General features: G+C 34.2%; 3 protein-coding genes across 11 annotated transcripts in view; 2 read left to right on the top strand and 1 right to left on the bottom strand.

The window, feature by feature from the left end:
- The window catches only part of LOC123706345 (long-chain-fatty-acid--CoA ligase 4), a 562,712-nt gene that overhangs the window by 477,423 nt on the left and 66,626 nt on the right, over window positions 1-18,663 (top strand). The gene's annotated exons all lie outside the window — the stretch shown is intronic.
- On the bottom strand, window positions 6,449-8,492 carry LOC123706362 (dTTP/UTP pyrophosphatase). 3 transcript variants are annotated; one of them, XM_045655608.1, is made up of 5 exons: window positions 8,352-8,492; window positions 8,095-8,217; window positions 7,777-8,018; window positions 7,367-7,513; window positions 6,449-6,815 (listed from the first exon to the last, which is right to left on the bottom strand). In XM_045655608.1, exons 2-5 carry the CDS (start codon window positions 8,182-8,184, stop codon window positions 6,677-6,679), a joined length of 618 nt encoding a protein of 205 aa, XP_045511564.1. In that variant the 5' UTR covers window positions 8,185-8,217; window positions 8,352-8,492; the 3' UTR covers window positions 6,449-6,676. The 3 variants fall into 3 exon arrangements, with proteins under 3 accessions (XP_045511564.1, XP_045511563.1, XP_045511562.1); XM_045655607.1 differs by having other exon boundaries at window positions 8,095-8,226; window positions 8,352-8,486; XM_045655606.1 differs by lacking the exon at window positions 8,352-8,492 and having other exon boundaries at window positions 8,095-8,285.
- Window positions 9,401-18,641, top strand: LOC123706346 (sentrin-specific protease-like). 2 transcript variants are annotated; one of them, XM_045655570.1, is made up of 7 exons: window positions 9,401-9,607; window positions 9,814-9,908; window positions 9,980-10,224; window positions 11,180-12,243; window positions 12,762-12,948; window positions 15,378-15,602; window positions 16,227-18,641. In XM_045655570.1, the coding sequence occupies exons 1-7, from the start codon at window positions 9,522-9,524 to the stop codon at window positions 16,386-16,388; spliced, it is 2,064 nt and encodes a 687-aa protein (XP_045511526.1). In that variant the 5' UTR covers window positions 9,401-9,521; the 3' UTR covers window positions 16,389-18,641. The 2 variants fall into 2 exon arrangements, with proteins under 2 accessions (XP_045511526.1, XP_045511527.1); XM_045655571.1 differs by lacking the exon at window positions 9,401-9,607 and adding an exon at window positions 9,634-9,747.

Genomic DNA, 18,663 nt, shown 5'->3' with positions numbered 1-18,663 from the left:
GTAAAAACTTGTTAATATTATAGTTATAAGTATTAAGGATTTCATTCTCATTAATAACATAATGAAAGATGATAACTTTGTACCTATATGCAATCGTATGTCTAACAGGAACAAGGAAAATGTTATTCATATCTTTATGCTTAATTTATTTATTACAGACGTGTAGGTATATTTCTTTCAATACACAGGCAAACAAACGAATCTGTTTTCTTTTAATTTGACTTTACGCACCTACTATACTCAATTATTTTTAGCCGCGTGATTTTATCCAAGAGAATTGGGTCGAACTTAGTACCAAAAACACATTCAATAGTATACATGTTTCTATTTCCTACTATATCATTCTATATTATTTGCTAGTGCACTACACAACTGCGCTATCAAGTAATAAAAACAAGGCTCAAACTAAAACCTTCTTGAGATGAATAGGTAGGTACGTTATTTGTTACCATGAAAGGTTAGAACATAAAACCAAAGATTTCAATATCTACAGTCTCTAACAGCTGTTACATAATATTATTTACTATATAAAAAACATATAATGCCATAAATTTTGACTATAATTAATTTAAAGAACAGCCTACACTCGTAAGCGTGGTAGGCGTTAGGTTTGGCCAGCTTACCTTATAAGGTTCGATTATAACCAAGGGCTTTAGTTATGTAAATAGTAACTATTTACTATTTAGTAATCTATGCCCATGGTACTTAATATCCCTTCATATTATCGTAACACCCTCCTACTTATTTTGTGTAATTTGTGATTGATTAAGTTCCTAGATCGATTTTGATTTATATATTTCTGTATTGAATTGATAAAAATCCTTAATGATCTAAGTAAAAATCAAGGATAAGATTGTTTAATTGTTTTACTTATGGCCTCGTAACATAAAATTCAGTTTTGGTATCTTTTTAGTATCAACATAGGTATTGCAAATAGTCCTAAGCTGACGGCCGCGGCACCTTCCTAAATAAACGTTGTTCTTTCTTTTTCTTTTCTAGAACTTGACTTTTTTTATAATATATTATATAGATACTAGCTTACCGCCCGCGGCTTCGCCCGCTTTATCTAAAACCGAATAAATTATATATTATCTACTAAAACCTTCCTCTTGAATCACTCTATCTATTAAAAAACCGCATCAAAATCCGTTGCGTAATTTTTAAGATTTAAGCATACAAAGGGACATAGGGACAGAGAAAGCGACTTTGTTTTACACTATGTAGTGATTATCTATCCATTTTGCACTAATAAATTTAGTGTCGAATAGCAAGTCCTCGATACAAAGGATAATGTTTTTACAGAAGTTACTTGACTACAAAGTAGCAAGGACCAAATTAGATCGTCGGTCTGTTTGCTGAAGCTCCGTTTGAACTTACTTTGAAACAGCTGTTTATAAGATAGTGGACTATTTACAATATTTTTATTTAATATTAACTTAATACATAGAACAAGGGGGATAAATAAGAACTTCTTGTAATTACTTATCAATTCAAACTAACCAAATCATCTCAATCTCAATTCTCAGGATCTAATAAAAGGGAAAAGAGCAACATTGAAAATCTTGCAAAACGGGTAATAAATCTTATTATGTACTTTGCGAGTAAATGAAGTTGTATGGGAAACAGTATGTTATGAACGTAGTATTGTAACTGTTTACGAGTTTATTCTTCAACGAATGTTCAACAATGGCTAAGTTCTTCTTTTAGGTACAATCATTGTTGAATGCTATGATATATATTTACGAATGTCCGTATGAATGTATGACTTAATTATAAAATTTACAGACATTTCATGAAATTAGCAATGAGAAATTATACATCCTACTTCTTACTAGCTAGGTAAATTTCTGTAGGTATAATACTAATCCTGCTACTGGCCAGCCAGCCAGTTACTATCCTATCTACTAGCTTCAATATAACTAAACTAAGAAAAGCACTGGTTCCGTGAAACTGTAACCCTTCACATCCGGTTCCTGCAATGTCAAGATCACCACGTGCATGCAGTTTAACGTAAACTTAGCCCTCATTAGCTGTGTTCGTTACAGTGCAAGACATTTGGGTGATATTTTATTTAGTTTACCATATATTATATAGTATCTATTTAGTGGCTTTACCCCGCGGTTTTACCTGAGGATAAAACCAACGGATTTTTGCAAGTTTGCTTTCTCCCTAAATTCTATAAGTCAATATTCTGCAATAGTTAGTAGTATTCAGATACAAGCCAAAGAGGTTTATACATATTTGTATTATAATATTTAACGAAAACCCTACCTAGCTTCTTTAACAAATACCTACCTCAATCTATTGTCAGTTGTCACTCTTATAATGGGACCTTTATTTTGCCAGTAACTGTACTGAGCGTCTTTGAAGACTGAAGCGCAACCATGCGCGCTTCAGTCAATTTGCAAGAGAACACAAAACATTGTTACATTTTTAGATGCTAACCGCTTTCCCGACTCAATAAAATAATATAGCCTAAGTATGAGATTCGGAAAAAATTAGCTTTCTGATAAAATTATTTTTGAAATCGATTCAGTAGTTTTTATATAAAAACAATGCAATATAGGTAGGTATACGATTAAACGCATTCTAATTTCTAATATTATTATGTACCATAGTTTAATAATAATTAATTAGCCTTACGATAGCCTTATTATGTTCTACTAAGGTTCTACTCTATACATATTCACAAGTAAATTATAAAATTCGTTCATTTCTTTATACTTACTGAATTCTTTTTTTCTTATCATTCATTGTTTTTCATAGACAATTTTTTTTTATTCCATCAATTATTAAATTTAACTCTTACATTTTACAATGAACTGAATTTAATTAACCTTAGATAATAGTGAAATATGAAAGGATATTACAATTTAAATGAATGTTCAGATCCCAGCCAGATGCAGTGGATCCGGGTTCGCATCTGTTCGCAGTTCCCACACCCACGTCTCAATACGGATTTTGTTTTTTTGCCGCGAGGAAGTGCCTTTCTTATTGTCTTGAACATTTTGAAAATTGAAGCTGTGCATAGGCTGTACTATTAACTATTCTGTGGCATAGGTTAGTTTTTTTTAAGAAGAAGATTGGATTTGGATAAGGCTCTTCTTGAAGTTTCTTCCTAATGTTCACATTTTATGTGTGAAAATTATTTTATAGCAAAACCAACCAGTCATAAAACAAATTATTAGTTTTCATCATCAAGTCTCCTATTTAGTCACATCTTCTTGCCATGAAAACCAAAAAAAAAAAAAAAGTCTCCTATTGTTCAATATTACACCAATAGAATATGGCAAGGTTTTTGATTCGTGTTCTAAATTTAAAAGAAAATGTACCTATATGTTCTAATTTCTATATGAACAATAATTTGAAATAAACAACAAGACGAGTTGAAATTGTGAATACAAACAATATACATCCTTATATCTTTTAAATAGAGTACATAATTCCTTGTGTATGAACATAGAATCATATTGCTTTACGCGAAATTGATGCAGCACAGGTGGTAAATCTAGTTGACTAGTTCCCACAGACAACAATACTTTTTTTTAATTTCACAAGTGGCATCAGCCCACTCTCACATGCTATTCGAAAAAAAAAATAATGACGTTAGGGATGGGTTCGCTGCTGTTTTGTACATGTATCGATCGTATTTTTTTTTATCTGATGTATTAATAGAGATATACATATAAGCTCTATAGAAGAAAATTAACACGCATTTCACTTGAGTGTTTAGTATTATTTATTGCTAAATTGAAACTTTGCTACACTTTTTATATCATATTTTAATAATTATTTATCAATATTGTTGTTAATAGTAGGACGTTTATGCAATTTTTTTTTTGTTTTCCATACAGTTAACACATTTTTCTATAAAGCCTGACACGTGTAACTGCTAGGTAGTGGGCATTCCTAACTAAATAATTAATAAAATATGTTTAATGAAAAGTAGCCTCAAAAGTTTAAATAACACTCTTTGAAATATTATCACGTTAACGACGCTATAGTAATAAACTACCACTGCAAACTATCGAATATCGATAGTCGATCTCAGTTCACATAGTAACATCACTACAGAGTACAGCGTGCAATCTTCCGTGCTCCCAGCCCCACACGACACTTACCGTACATCTTGTCGAAACCAGAACAAAGCCATGACAATACGCGGAAAGTAGAAAACAATATCTAACCGTATGATGAAGAATCAGTATGATGAGGAAGCAATCAGTTATATAACTGGCAATGGTGGTAACTGGTAAACTATATCCATTTCATTTACGGTATTCAACGTTTGAAAATATGTGCCACCGTTTGTTAGGGAACTGTTTTTTCAGGGATTTTCATTATTTAATGTTATTAAGTACTTATTATATTAATAGGTAGGTATGTATTAATTAAACTATTATTTATTTGAATCAAATAGAAAGAACCACGATCGTACTCTTCATTTTATTGAGATCCAAACAAAATCTGGATGCCTTTTTGCTTAAAAAAATATAGGTAAGGTAGGTACCTAGTTAGGTAACGAAACTCAACTTTCAAACATTTCAAACCTATGTTGTGACTTGTGACCTTACTTGTGACTATGTAATTAATGTTTATTTTTTTCATTGAAAATTTGGTCCCATTACTACCTGCCTGTTAATATGACTAGTTCTTATGTGTATTTATTTTTATGAATCGTATAAAATTTCGAAATGGTCCCGATTTATTATTTCTATGCAAATTCAAACTATTTTTGCGTCTGGGAGTTTTTGCGTTTTTAAACGATTGTGCACATTGCGCAGTACCTATTTAAAAATAAGTTAGTATTTTCTAGAACCATCCTAATAAATCATGGTAAGAATCGTGACCTTATTAACACAGGTCTCGAAGCTAAATCTAGTCATCTGAACAATGGTCTGAGTCATTGCAATTATGCACTGCGATAAAGACAGAATAATTGCACCAAAATCGTGTTTAATTTTTATGTAAATAATAGCACAATTAAGTATTATAATAAAGATTCTTAGGGAGAAAAACAAAGTATAAGTTAACAAATATATTAAATTGAAGAGCAAATTTATTGGCATGCATGTAAAAATTCTGCTTTTCAAAATATTAATACATAGAGACATAACAATAAAGTAACTCTAAGCATTGTCCGAATACCTTTTTTTTTTTTTTTTATAGTGGGGAAATCTTCCAAAGATACCCACGGCCCCCGGGGAAGGAGCCGTGGGTTATGTCGGATTCTTACCGACTAAAACCCCACTGTGTTCCGTCGAGCCGCTTTAATGAGGGGGCCGCGGGTATTTGTTAGAATTCTTCCGCAACCCCCTCGGCGGCAGCCCATCTCCAGGCCAGGCGCAAGCCAAGAACAGGAAAGGTGATTTGCCTGCTCTTCCCTCCCGTTGGCGGCATGAGCGGGACACGTCTCAAGTCGCCTCACCGCACCGGACGATGGATTACATTCCCCGTTCCACCGCCCGGCGCCCTTCGTCAAGGAGGCACGTTGCGACCGTGTAAAGCGGCCGCAACACGGCGACGACGCCCAATAAGACGTCTGCGCCGGATCGGGTCCGCGTGAGGATCCCTCTCGCGCACCCGCTCTGCCTCCTCTTTCTGCGAGATCACACTCTCCGAGAATGCGATCACCGCACGCCAGGATCTGTCGCCATCCACCATTGCGCGAACAACGGAGGGTAGAGAGAGATCCGGCCCGATTATCGCGACTAAGCGAGCACGGGGCTCGGCCCACGCGGGGCACACGGCAAGGGTGTGATCAGCCGTGTCCTCCGGGCAGGCACACCAGTGGCAGACCATGCTGGGTTCCCTCCTCGCGACTTTACACAGGTACCGCCCGAAGCAGCCGTGCCCGGACAGTATCTGCGTAAGGCGGAAGGTTATGGCCCCGTGCCGCCTGTCGCACCACTCTTGGAGGACTGGACGTATGGCCGCAACCGTCCTCTCACCCGCGCTGGGCTCCTCGAGCCGGCGTTCCCACTCCCGGAACCGCCGCTCGACAGCCTCGGCCCTCCACTCCTCTACTTCCTCGTAGGAAGGATTCACCCCATGTGACCTAGACGCCGAGACGCGGCGATACACGTCCGCTAGCATCTCGGCGTCCAGATCCCATGGCGGCGTTCCGGCCATTACGCAGGCAGCCTCGAAAGACATCGTGCGGTATGCCCTAACTACCCTGAGCGCCATGACCCGCTATTGTCCGAATACCTAATAAGTTGGTATAGCATTATTGTGTAATAGAACACTTAAAATAGGTAATTGAAAAAATAAAACGATTTCTAATAACCCCAGTTTTATTTACAATCTATTCTTTCTAAATTGTACCCGTATTAACTATAATTATTCACATTTTTAGTTAACAATACATTTTTTCTTATAAGATTGTAACTTATTACTTATATATTATAAACAGAGAATAAAATATAACACAACTAAAAATGGCATCTATAAATATAAAAGACTCCAGATAGGAAATAGCTTTAATTACAAAAAATATACACATAGTGTATTATATTTCATGAAATAAAAAAAAAAATACAAAACTATCAAAACAGACATGAATTTAAACAACATCAGGTTTGATATCAACATCCATAACATATCTAATCACAATGTATAAAAACTACAAAAACAGAATAAATCTTTATAAAAAAAACTACAAAATCAATTTTCATCACTTGTCTTTAAACATATCGTACAGCACTTTACACATCCTGTATAGCGGCAAGCCCACAACGGTGAAATAGTCTCCTTCTACCCTCTCCACAAATGTACCACCCACTCCTTGAATACCATAGCCGCCAGCTTTATCCCTGTAACAAAAAAAAATTATATCTATACTAATCTTATAAATCTGAAGAGTTTGTTTATTTGAATGCGCTAATCTCAGGAACTACTGGTCCGATTTGAAAAATTATTGCGGTGTTACATAAGCCCATTTATCAACGAAAGCTATAGGCTGTATTATTTCATTACACATTAGTATAATGAACGAAATGTAGTTGAATGAATGAAATGTAGGTTGGTATTAACCAACAGGAGCAGAGCCATGCGGATAAAACCGCGAAGCGCAGCTAGTATTAACTAAAAAAACTATTAATACAGTTACAAGGTCTCTGAATATCAGTGCAGTAGAAGATTATAATTAATTTCCTTTTTGCCACTATTACTTTTTTCTGTTTCTTTGTTTTAGATTAATTATTATTAGGATATTATGGACTTTTTTACATGGTGGCGAATAGAACGTGTTTCTATTTCCATTTTTACGTTAACTACCACCAAGAAGGCCATTACAATGCCTTGAATATACAATATACATACCTACTTCATCTTAAATAACAGATTTTTTAATATTAGTTCTTACATAGGCTCTCCTGTTGCAATATATCCTCTTATCTGATCTTCATCTAATTTGCCAAAGAAAACATCAGTTTTTTCAGTAAATTTTACAACTCTGTCTGAAGCCTTGACCACTACACCGGTATATACAGTGTGACCTCTGCCGGAGAGCCTGGAATATATTAAAGAAATTAAACACTACATAAACTTATTATGATAATTTAATAGTAAAATCTAAATTCAAACAGTTTTCTTAACTTTAAAATACATCTGAATACAAAGTTTTGTCAAATCCATTCAGTAGTTATTCTCGAATATCACTTCTGTGACTCTTAATTTATAGCATCAATAATAAAATCTACCAACAGACTGTGAGCTATGAACAAAAGGAACTCACTATTTAAGCACTGAATCTGTTCCTACTTTAACAATTACCTTGATAACATTTCAAAGGCCTCCTGTTCAGATGTTGGCTTTCCAAACATGGTTCCGTCCAGAGTTACCATGGTATCAGCGCCAATTAACACATCTGCTGATGTACCCTTATCTTTAAGCCTGTTTTCTACTTCCAAAACTTTTTGCAATGCAGTTTCTTCTACGAAATCAGACATGTTTTTAAAACTTTTGGGATCCAAATTTTCTTCAAACAACGATGGGCAAAGGCCGACTTTTAGTCCCTGAAAAAGTATAGAGTATGGCTGACTAAGTTTTTTCGATATTTTTCTCATGGTTATCAAATATAAATTTACTTACAATGTTCTCAATAAGTTCTTTTCGCCTTGGAGAACCACTGGCTAAGATTATACTTTTCTGTTTTAAAACGTGCATGACTGGTTGTAGCATTTTTATTTATAAATCTAAAATTGTTATGGGAACCTGAAATATTATCTGATTAGAAATTAGTTTAGAGTATGCTCTGTTAGAAATCTATAAAATGCCTAAAGGTTAGAACTAGGTTAGAACTTTTAGATAAACCAACATAATAAATAATACCTATATGAGATTTTTACCTGATAAAAATGTATATTTTTAAAGAATAGACGATAAAAATATGTCAAATATAAATAACAGAATAGATTTAATGGAATTTTCAATGTAATCATTCCATTATTTGTTCATCCAAGTTGATTTTACCGCCATTGCCATTGCCCATAGCCATTTTGATTTCTATGACCACAGAGCAAGTAATATTGTATCTATGACAGACGGTACATTGATAGCTGTTTATCTAGATTTTGGTTAATCAAAAAAGTTTTGAGAAATTTAGCAACTCATAAAAACCATCAAATCGAAATCAATGAGAATTTCTTGTGTGTGCGTGTGTGGTTAATGGCCTGAATATTTTTCCTAGTGATATATTATCTACGATGATTATGTCTACGATGCTATTTTTAATCTGCTTTCACTTTGTATATTCTGTACTAGCTTCCGCCCGCGACTCCGTCCGCGCTGATGTCGGTCTTCGCGTGGATGGTTTATTTCTCCATTTTGAGTACCTCTGACAATAACATCTTATAAATATCTATTGGACCCAATTCCCAAATACGGTTAGGCCTATAATAATACGCAACGTGTGTTCGCGGTTCTACGGAACAACGTCTATGGATAAAACTGAAAAATTAAGATTAATTTTTTTCTACGTATTTTTCCAGGATAAAAAGTATCCTATTTTACGCCCAGGATAATAAGGTATAATTATACCAAGTTTCATCGAAATCGAACCGCTAGTTTTCACGTGATGCCTTCACATACAGACAGACAGACAGACAGACAGACAAAAATTTTTTTAATCACATATTTGGGTTTGGTATCGATCCAGTAACACCCCCTGGTATTTATTTTTTCAATATTTTCAATGTTTAGCAACTCATAAAAACCATCAAATCGAAATCAATGAGAATTTCTTGTGTGTGCGTGTGTGGTTAATGGCCTGAATATTTTTCCTAGTGATATATTATCTACGATGATTATGTCTACGATGCTATTTTTAATCTGCTTTCACTTTGTATATTCTGTATTTTTGCAAAGATGTCGACCTGTCGAATTCGAACTTCGAAGTGTCTCGAGGACATTTCAATTTTCATGTTGCTGTCATTGTGTACGGCTTGCGTCTGTGTTTTACTGTTTTCTAAGATCTGATAACATATTTACAGTGTGATGGGCGAGTTAATTTAATAAAAATGAATACCCTCTTGACGTACGTCCGTAGCTTGCTGGGCTGGGGTGATAGAGATTCAGAAATAAGAATAAACGTAAAACGACAAAGGTATGGCTTTGACAGTTCTTGTTTACAACATTATATATTTTAGTTATGGCGGCAAAGTCGTTGCAGAATTAACAAATTTCTATAACAAACATCGTCAAAATGTTAAAAATACCATTATCAGTAGCAGCTAAGTTTTGGAAGTGCGTAATGTATATACGACTTAAAATTTACGTTGTAATAGTATGGCTAAACAATATTGTTTGTAGGTCGGATTATGATGACTATCCGTCTGATGATGAAAGCCCAAAGAGACTGAAACAAATGAAGAAAACTATTTTCCCTGAAGTGATGTCGTCAAAAGGTATTACATCTCAATTCTATATGTGCCTTACACTTAAAATCGGCATATTTGTAATGGATTCTTAATTACAGATTTATTGGAAGAGAAAAGGTTAAAGAATATAAGATACGTCCCTATTGAAGTGGAAGATGGACATCCAAGCACATCTACACCATACGAAAGTATTAATAAAGAAAATCGTGTGAGAACAGTGCCAATAAAATTAGTTGGAAGGCAAAATGGGTCTCTCACACCCGTGAGGAAAACCAGAGTGCATACTCCAGCACCCATGGTCAGGGCTGTTGTTCTAGACGATGATGATGATGATGACAATGAGGTATATAGATATGTGAAATTATACTTTAATCTTTCAATTTAGTATTCATATTAAGTTATATGCATGATGCTTATATTTTTCAGGGTTATATTACATTATAGGGTTCGAGTCCTGCCTCGTGATCGAATTTTTTCTATTCTTTATAAATTTATATTTATAAAGCATTTGAATGCCATAAAAACCAAAAAAATACATATTTTTCATGACAATTATAATTTCATAGTCTACAAGAATATAAATTTTTTCACTAAAATATCCACATTTATCCTTATTTTCCTGTTGTTTATTTTAGTTGTTCCAAAACAATGCATTTTTGGCTGTACATTTGATTAACACTGCAGTTGCAGTAGGTTACTACTAGGTAGGCTACTAATTGGTAGATTATTATTATTCTTAAAATTCCTCAATATGTATCAAATTTCAAGTTGATCTTATAACATGGCAATTGAGTATTACTGTTGAAATAAATATTGCTCTATACCAAGATGCTCTAACTGTATATACAAGGAAATTGATGAATGTAATGTTATATTAGTTAGTAGCATAACTTGGATATCCCCATTTAAACCTAATTTTCCAACCACAGCAGCATAGTTAATCAAATATGCAATTTTTTTTTTTTTTTTTTTTATTTATTTAGGTTATCCAACATCAGTCACAACAATAATTAGAGCTAGGGTACATAATATAACAAAAAAAAAAGACAATTGTGACAAACATTTACAGGATAACACAACATGATTAATGAGTCAAGTCACTATGTGGTATACAAAGCAAAAAAAAATAAATAAATAAAAAGTAAACAAAATAATTAATAATTCCTTTAAATACTTGCGGATTTTATTACAGCTGTCGTGAAAAATATCAATAAAATTTATATATAATTTTTTATTTTTGATAAAATTAATTAAATAACAATTAATTTTATCAAAAATATCATAATATATTATTCTAGGTAACCTTAGTAGAAGCAAAACCGGAATCAAAACCAACAAAATTATATGTGAACTTGGATGATGAGAGCAATGATGATGTAGTATATGTGAAGAAGATATCCACTCCTCCACCACGGAAACCTTATAAATTTTTCGTATCCAAAAACAGTGATGTCACCGATTTTGTGGGCAATGATGGTGCCAAATATAAACTATACGAGAAAGTCAATGACAGGAAATCCAGCCTGTCCCCAAGGTCATATAGTGTACTTAGGCACAATACGGGAATTACAAAATCATACAAAAGAGCACCAAATGTTTCTCTACCAAACTGGGTTAAAGAGAGATCAACGATTAATCCACGTTTCAAGAATTATCACAACCTCAACGGCAACACAGATGCTACTATATCTAAACTATTTAATATACAAGCAAAGAATGATTATATGGAGCTAATTAAAAATCACGCATCAGATAAACCAATACTTTCAAAGAAACTTGTTGATATTGTTAATTTAGCAGATGATTCCGCATCATTTAGACTTACTAGGAAAACACAGAAGAGTTCTCTCAATGAAATCTTAAGGATAGAAAAAGACCTAAAGAATAGTAAAGACAATGAAGTGACTAGAGAATATGATCCCATAACTGTAGCGTCTATAAATTCTTCAGACTCAGATGTAGATATAGTTCAATCAGAAACATCCACAGTATCATCAATTAGAATAGAGCCAGTCAACACGTTGCGTGAATCGTTCAAGGATAAATCGGTCACGTCTAGTGATTGGTTAAAAAATATAGACGCAAAATATAGGAAAATGAAGAAAGACAATCAAGAGAAGTTAAAAGATGTGAGACGAGAATCTGATATTATATCTAAAGTGAACCATGAACAGACTTTAGCGCGGTTAAGGACAAAGTTGAAGTATGATTTAGTGTTAGCTGAGAGTTTGATAGAGGAAGAGCAGCCGACTGTGGAGTTACCTCCTCTAACGGCTGAACAAGAGAAACTTGTTAATAAAGCCTTGGGACCGGGGCCAGCGGGACAAGTGTTTATTGAGAAGTTTAATTTAAGGATAACAAGGTAAGCTTTTTTAATCCGTAACATAAACTAATAGACTTAAGTGAGTCTTTATGGTGACATAATAGATATAAAAGACTAGTTGTGCCCTGCTGATTTACCAGCAGTGCTCCATTGGTCGTAGCTTGATGATATATAGCCTATAGCCTTCCTCGATAAATGGGCTATTTAATATCAAAAGAATGTTTCAAACCAGACCAGGAGTTCCTGAGATTAGCACGTTCAAACAAACAAACTTAAGCTTTATAATATCACTAGCTTTCACCCGTGTGGTTCTGCTCCTGTTGGTCATAGCATAATGATATATAGCCTTCCTCGATGAGTGGGCTATCCAAAACACCGAAAGAATATTTAAAATTGGACCAGTAGTTCTTGAGATTAGGGTGTTCAAACAAACAAACTCTTCATCTTTATATCTATAAGCGTTATAATATTAGTATAGATATAATTTATAATTTAACCAAAGTTTATGTTAAAGGTCTTATTATTCATATGAAATATCGAATAAAAAAACTTTACAGACGAGATCTCCAAACACTCCACGACCTCAACTGGCTGAATGACGAAGTGATCAACTTCTACATGAACCTGCTGATGCAAAGGAGCGAGGAACGGAAGGACTTGCCCAAAGTGTACGCTACTAATACGTTCTTCTATCCGAAGCTGATGCAGTCTGGTCAACCAGGGTTGAGAAGGTGGACGAGGAAGGTATGTGATCGAATTATTAATATTTATAAAAAAAACTACATTTTTTTAATAAACTCATAATGAAGCAAGGTGAAATAAAACATATAAATAGATAAGACTAAACAAAATTGACTGTAAGTTTTAGAAATAATTCTCTAAAACTAATTAGTTTTCACACAAAGTACTTTTCTTTTTTTATAAAACTTATATCTTAAATGTAAATATTATCTATTTTGTATACTTAAATTATTAAAATATTGGTGTGTTTTATAATCATACATCATACTTAATATACTTTCAAAAACAACATTCACAGTAATAAAGTCAATCTTATATATAAAAATGAATCGCAAAATGTGTTGGTAAGCGCATAACTCGAGAACGGCTGAACCAATTTCGATAATTCTTTTTTTTATTATATTCCTTGAAGTACGAGGATGGTTCTTATGTAGAGAAAACGTAATCATGTACCACGGGCGAAGCCAGGGCGGACCGCTAGTTATTTAATAAAAGAAAGGAGGAAGGAAAGGAAGGATTAAATCCTTCCTATCTCAAAAATAAATTTAACTTCCTGCATTGTGAAAATTATTCTCGTCGTTCTGTGGATAGGCTTGTTCTGAGTATTCCTTTTCACCGCACACACTTCTATGGCGATTCCTTTATGGTTACTGCCATTAACCTCTGCAATGCCTTGCCGATAAATATCAGACAAGCCCAAACGCTATCCACATTCAAAAGCCTTGTCAGAAGTCATTACCTGAATCTTGCTTTTGACTTGGGATAGTATATTTTAGCTCATGATCTCTCTTTCGCTGTAATTTGCCTTTTTATACATATTATATTATGTACATGTATTACGATATGTATTGTATGTATGTATTTATTTTACTTATGGTATAGATAGGGAGGCGAAGAGGGGAATTTTCTGCAATACTCGAGCGTGGCAGTTTAAGATATGAGAGATACCTTAGACCTAATAGAACAACCTTGTTAACTATTTAGCTCTTTAAGTAGTGACGCGCGCCCAGGATAGACGATCAGATTAGTAAAAAAAAATCGATAGTCTGAAATACTCGAGCGCGTCAGATTAAGATATTGGGGGTTGATTTTAGTGTTTTAAGACTAAATTTAACTAATCTGACGATAAGTCCTTGACGCCGCCAAGTTATAGTGTCGCGAACTTGTAAAAAAAAACGTTAATCCGGCATTCTCGAGCGCGATTGTTTTTATTTTTATTTTGAAGAATATAATCTAAAACTTACTAAAAATACAAAATCTGCCGGTTTCCGCGTGACCGAAAGTCTGGAGGAGCCATTTAGTCTTCCGAAAAACGCATTGCAGTATATAAGTCGCGAACGATACATTTTACAAAAAAAAAAAGTTTGAATAAACAAAAAAGGTAATTTTATTTTACACAAAAAAGGTCTCTTTACATTTTTGTCCAAAGTTAAAACTTTTTGACTTGAAGCATCATAAAAACTCAAACTCCCGGTTTTTTGAGTATATCTCGAAAACTGAGGGTGTTAAGAAAAATTGATATGAAATAACGATGATTAAAAAAAAGAAACTCTCAAACCTTTTTCGGTCAGATTAAGAGAACCCACCAACATTTTTGTCAGATTAAGAAAATATGCTTTCAGGAGACCGAGATAAACCTCCCCTATGAAAATCTGACGCGCTCGAGTATTTCAAAAGGACTTTTTTTTCTGCATTTTCAAAAATTCATCGTAACTTATCGTCACGCCGAAATCGTCAGTTTTTTTAAGGGGAGCTTCCTTGGGGCCTACTTAACACCCCTTCCGAAAATCTGACGCGCTCGAGTAAATTTTTTTTTTGTGCATTTTTGACGAATTAATATGCCTAGCCCCACCACGCAAACCGGCAGATTAGTATACCGTTGTTATCAGAGGCAGTTGGGGCATACGTAGTATGAATATCTGACGCGCTCGAGAATGCCCAAGTAACTATTTTTTTTTACATTTTTGAAAATCCGTACACGCCAAACCCACCGCTAAAATGGTTTTTACCATAGAAGCTTTTCTTTTCGAAATTATTTTATCTATCGATTTTGATAAGTCTCGACGGCGCCGTTTAATTACGCCATTTAGCTACCTCGCCTCCCTATCTAGTATGTATTTATAATTATAGGTATATACGTATTTATATGTATGATATCTACTATATATCTATGTATTTATAGTATATTTATTAGTATTTTTTTTATTGGTATTATATTACATAATTTTTGCGTATACTTTTTACCCTCCTCCTTTTTCTATTATGTTATCACATTTTTAGTTGGTTGCCTGGAAGAAATCACTTATAAGTGATAAGGCCGCCATCTGTGCTGTGACTTCTTTTAGTATAAGTTTTCTTTTTGTAATTTTTGTTGGCAGTACAATAAAGTATTTAAATAAATAAATTAATTAATTAATTTTGCCTTATTCCAGGTGGACATATTCGCCCACGATATCATGGTGGTACCAATCCACTTGGGCGTCCACTGGTGTATGAGTCTCATAGACTTCCGCAAGAAGAAGATCTCGTACCTCGACAGCATGGGTGGCAGGAACCAGGCTGCGTTGGATGCCCTACTGAAGTACTTGAAGGACGAGCATCAGGATAAGAAGGGACAGCCGTTTGACGATAGCGGGTGGAAGACTGAAAACTTGAAGGTTTGAGTTTTTATATTGTTTTTTGCTGTTCTCTGTGTGCAATAAAAAAATATTTAAATTATATTCTTATCTATAAAGGTTATCTGTGGCTGATTTGACTATTTGAAAGGAAATTTTGTAATTACAACATTACTCCTTAAATAAAGTAGACTAAGATTTTATTTTTCTATTAATACACCAGAACAAATTTCAAATCTGAAAAATACATTGGAGAAATTTATTTTGTAACTAGCGGTCCGCCCCGGCTTCGCCCGTGGTACATATTCACATTTTCTCTACATAAGAACCATCCTCGTACTTCAAGGAATATAATAAAAAAAAGAATTAAATAAATCGGTTCAGCTGTTCTAAAGTTATGTGCTTACCAACATTTTGGGATTCATTTTTATATTATAGATATTTAATGTTTTCTGTAACAGTCACGATTATAATATACATAATAGCTTTTCGCCTGCTGCTTCAATTAAAACTACCCTATGTTTTAATCCAAGTTATTTGTGTACCAAAGTTCATGAAAATCGGTTCAGCAGCTTTTGCGTGAAGCAATTACAAACAAACAAATATGCAAACTTTCGCATTTATAATATTAGTAAGAGTAAGATAGTAACGATTAACATTTTGCAGGACATCCCGCAACAAATGAACGGCAGCGACTGCGGCATGTTCTCGTGCACGTTCGCGGAGTTCACCTGCCGGGACGCGCCATACACCTTCACACAGGCCAACATGCCATATCTCAGGAAAAAGGCCGCTCTGGAGATTATACAGGGGAAACTGCTGCTATAAATGATACAAGACGGCCATGGACGGAAGAATTAGACACATATTGTGAAGAATCTAGTTGAGAATACAGTGAATACATACATAGTGATACGAAGATATCAGCCATGGATGTTAAAATCTGGTTGAGCAAATTGAATTAGTAACAAAGCATGATTCATGTTGCACCATGCCGGAACCGGTAAATAAATGAAACAATATCTATACATATTTCAACGCCATGGCCGGGCCTAGCCACATTCAGGCATGAATTACTTCATACATAAAGTACACGGTGTAGCATGAATTAGCCTTAAAGCTTGTGCTCATGTCCTAAAATACGCACTAGAAATACTGCAAGCCAAGCTGCTGATATGAGCTATAAACCCATAGACATATTAACAGGAATAAGAATAAAACCACAAACACGTTGATCAGACAATCTCAGATTCGATAAATTCTACTTGTACACATGCCCTAAGTAAAAAGACACTGTTGGCTGCAATGTTAAAACTTCACAAGCAACGTAAACATGATTTTACTCTAGAATGTTATGAATATTATTTTTAGGTACAGAAAAAGATATTTTGATGTTGACTATAAATTTATCCATAACTTAGGCCGATTACAGAGCTTCACCGACCATCAGTGCGTACGTCAGTCGCGCTTGTCATATGTATGGAAATTCATAAAACCGTTCATAGCTAGACCGACCATACGCACGCGTATTGTCATGCGCATTAGTGTCATAGTCATACACATTGTTGATGCGTATCGTCAGGACCGACGGTCGGTGAAGCTCTGCAACTAGCCTTATAGTGAATTATCGATGTTTTGCCGAGTTTAGTATACTTTGTGCGTCTATGCAGTAAAATTCAAATTTATTTCACTTGCATATAAATTTTGACTTTTTTCTTTAATAAATATGGGTCTATAATCAATTTATTGACAGAATTACCGTGACTTGGCTTATGCTTGGCTTAACTTTGAATACATGTTCTTCAGATAATAATATATGTATAAAGAACACGCTTTGTTAGTTTTTGCACAATAATTTGCTAGGACTAGAGTCTTCTGTGAAGGTTTAAGCCCTTATATTTCCCTGCATTTTGCCAAATTGTTCTTATTTAAGGCCGGTTGCAGAGCTTCACCGACCATCAGTGCGTACGTCCGTCGCGCTTGTCATATGTATGGAAATACGCGTGCGAATGGTCGGTCTAGCTATGAACGGTTTTATGAATTTCCATACATATGACAAGCGCGACTGACGTACGCACTGATGGTCGGTGAAGCTCTGCAACCGGCCTAAATGCTTTCTATCTCAACGTATAAATGTAGATTTTGATGTGAGAGTTTAAAGTTTAAACTGCGTCAAATGAATTGTCAAATACGGCCGGTCCCTTATTTGTAAAATAGAATCATTGAATATCGGTTCCAGCTAGATACTGTTAGCTTAAGATAATTTAATAATGTAAATATCTTCGGAACAAACTTTTCAACCTGTAGAAATTCGGTTGTAAGTAATGTAATGTCGGTTTGCTTATCAGAATATAGGGAATTTCAGTTCAATGTAGTATTTATATAAAGTTATTTGTTAACGCGTAAAGACCGATATTACATGACAACACAGGAATTGGAAAGTTTAAAACATTCATACAATATTAGATTAGTCATATCAATGTTGTGTGACATTCAAACTAGATCATAATTAAAAATAATTACTTTCAATGTAACGTAAATAAATTCGTCAAATTTTATATTAAACATATTCAGATAAGCAAACTGCCGTGTAGGAATTTCACAAAAAAGTTATCACCTTTATTAGAAAATCGATAGAATAATAAACAATGCATATTATAAAGACGTGATAAATATTTTTGTGAAATTAAAAAAATGCATAGTATTGTAATTGGACATTCGTATTTAATATATGTGTAAGTTATTCCGTTGCGACTCCAATTAAAAATATGTTTCGTACCATGACAGATTAAAAATCGATGATTTCGCTTGTTTCGCGCCAATAGAAAGATGATTGAAGGCTGCTGCGCAAATGCGTAAAATAAAGTATAAAAAATATAACATTTTATTGATTTTTTTTCTTTGTGACGCAATTTTATACATTTATACTAGAAAATGTTATTTTTTTTGGTATTTAATTTACCTTTGTTATGAATTATTTCTGTCATGGTATCTCCTAGAGATAATCATAATACATCGCAGTCCCAGCATCCCAGATATGTATTTAAGAGTTTTCTAATACAATAAAACAATTGAAAATAATTTTGGAGTTTTATTACTACTT

Source organism: Colias croceus, chromosome 3 (genome assembly GCF_905220415.1).
Source record: "Colias croceus chromosome 3, ilColCroc2.1".
In the NCBI taxonomy this organism is placed as follows: domain Eukaryota; kingdom Metazoa; phylum Arthropoda; class Insecta; order Lepidoptera; family Pieridae; genus Colias; species Colias croceus.
This window is presented reverse-complemented; position numbering and strand designations above follow the sequence as displayed.

Coding starts and splice junctions, on each gene's coding strand:
- LOC123706362 (XM_045655608.1), bottom strand. CDS start 8,184: ATGCTACAACCAGTCATGCACGTTTTAAAACAGAAAAGTATAATCTTA. Junction 8,019..8,094: donor AAGAACTTATTGAGAACATT/GTAAGTAAATTT, acceptor ATACTTTTTCAG/GGACTAAAAGTCGGCCTTTG. Junction 7,514..7,776: donor GCCTTTGAAATGTTATCAAG/GTAATTGTTAAA, acceptor AATATATTCCAG/GCTCTCCGGCAGAGGTCACA.
- LOC123706346 (XM_045655570.1), top strand. CDS start 9,522: ATGAATACCCTCTTGACGTACGTCCGTAGCTTGCTGGGCTGGGGTGAT. Junction 12,244..12,761: donor TTTAATTTAAGGATAACAAG/GTAAGCTTTTTT, acceptor AAAACTTTACAG/ACGAGATCTCCAAACACTCC. Junction 15,603..16,226: donor GGAAGACTGAAAACTTGAAG/GTTTGAGTTTTT, acceptor AACATTTTGCAG/GACATCCCGCAACAAATGAA.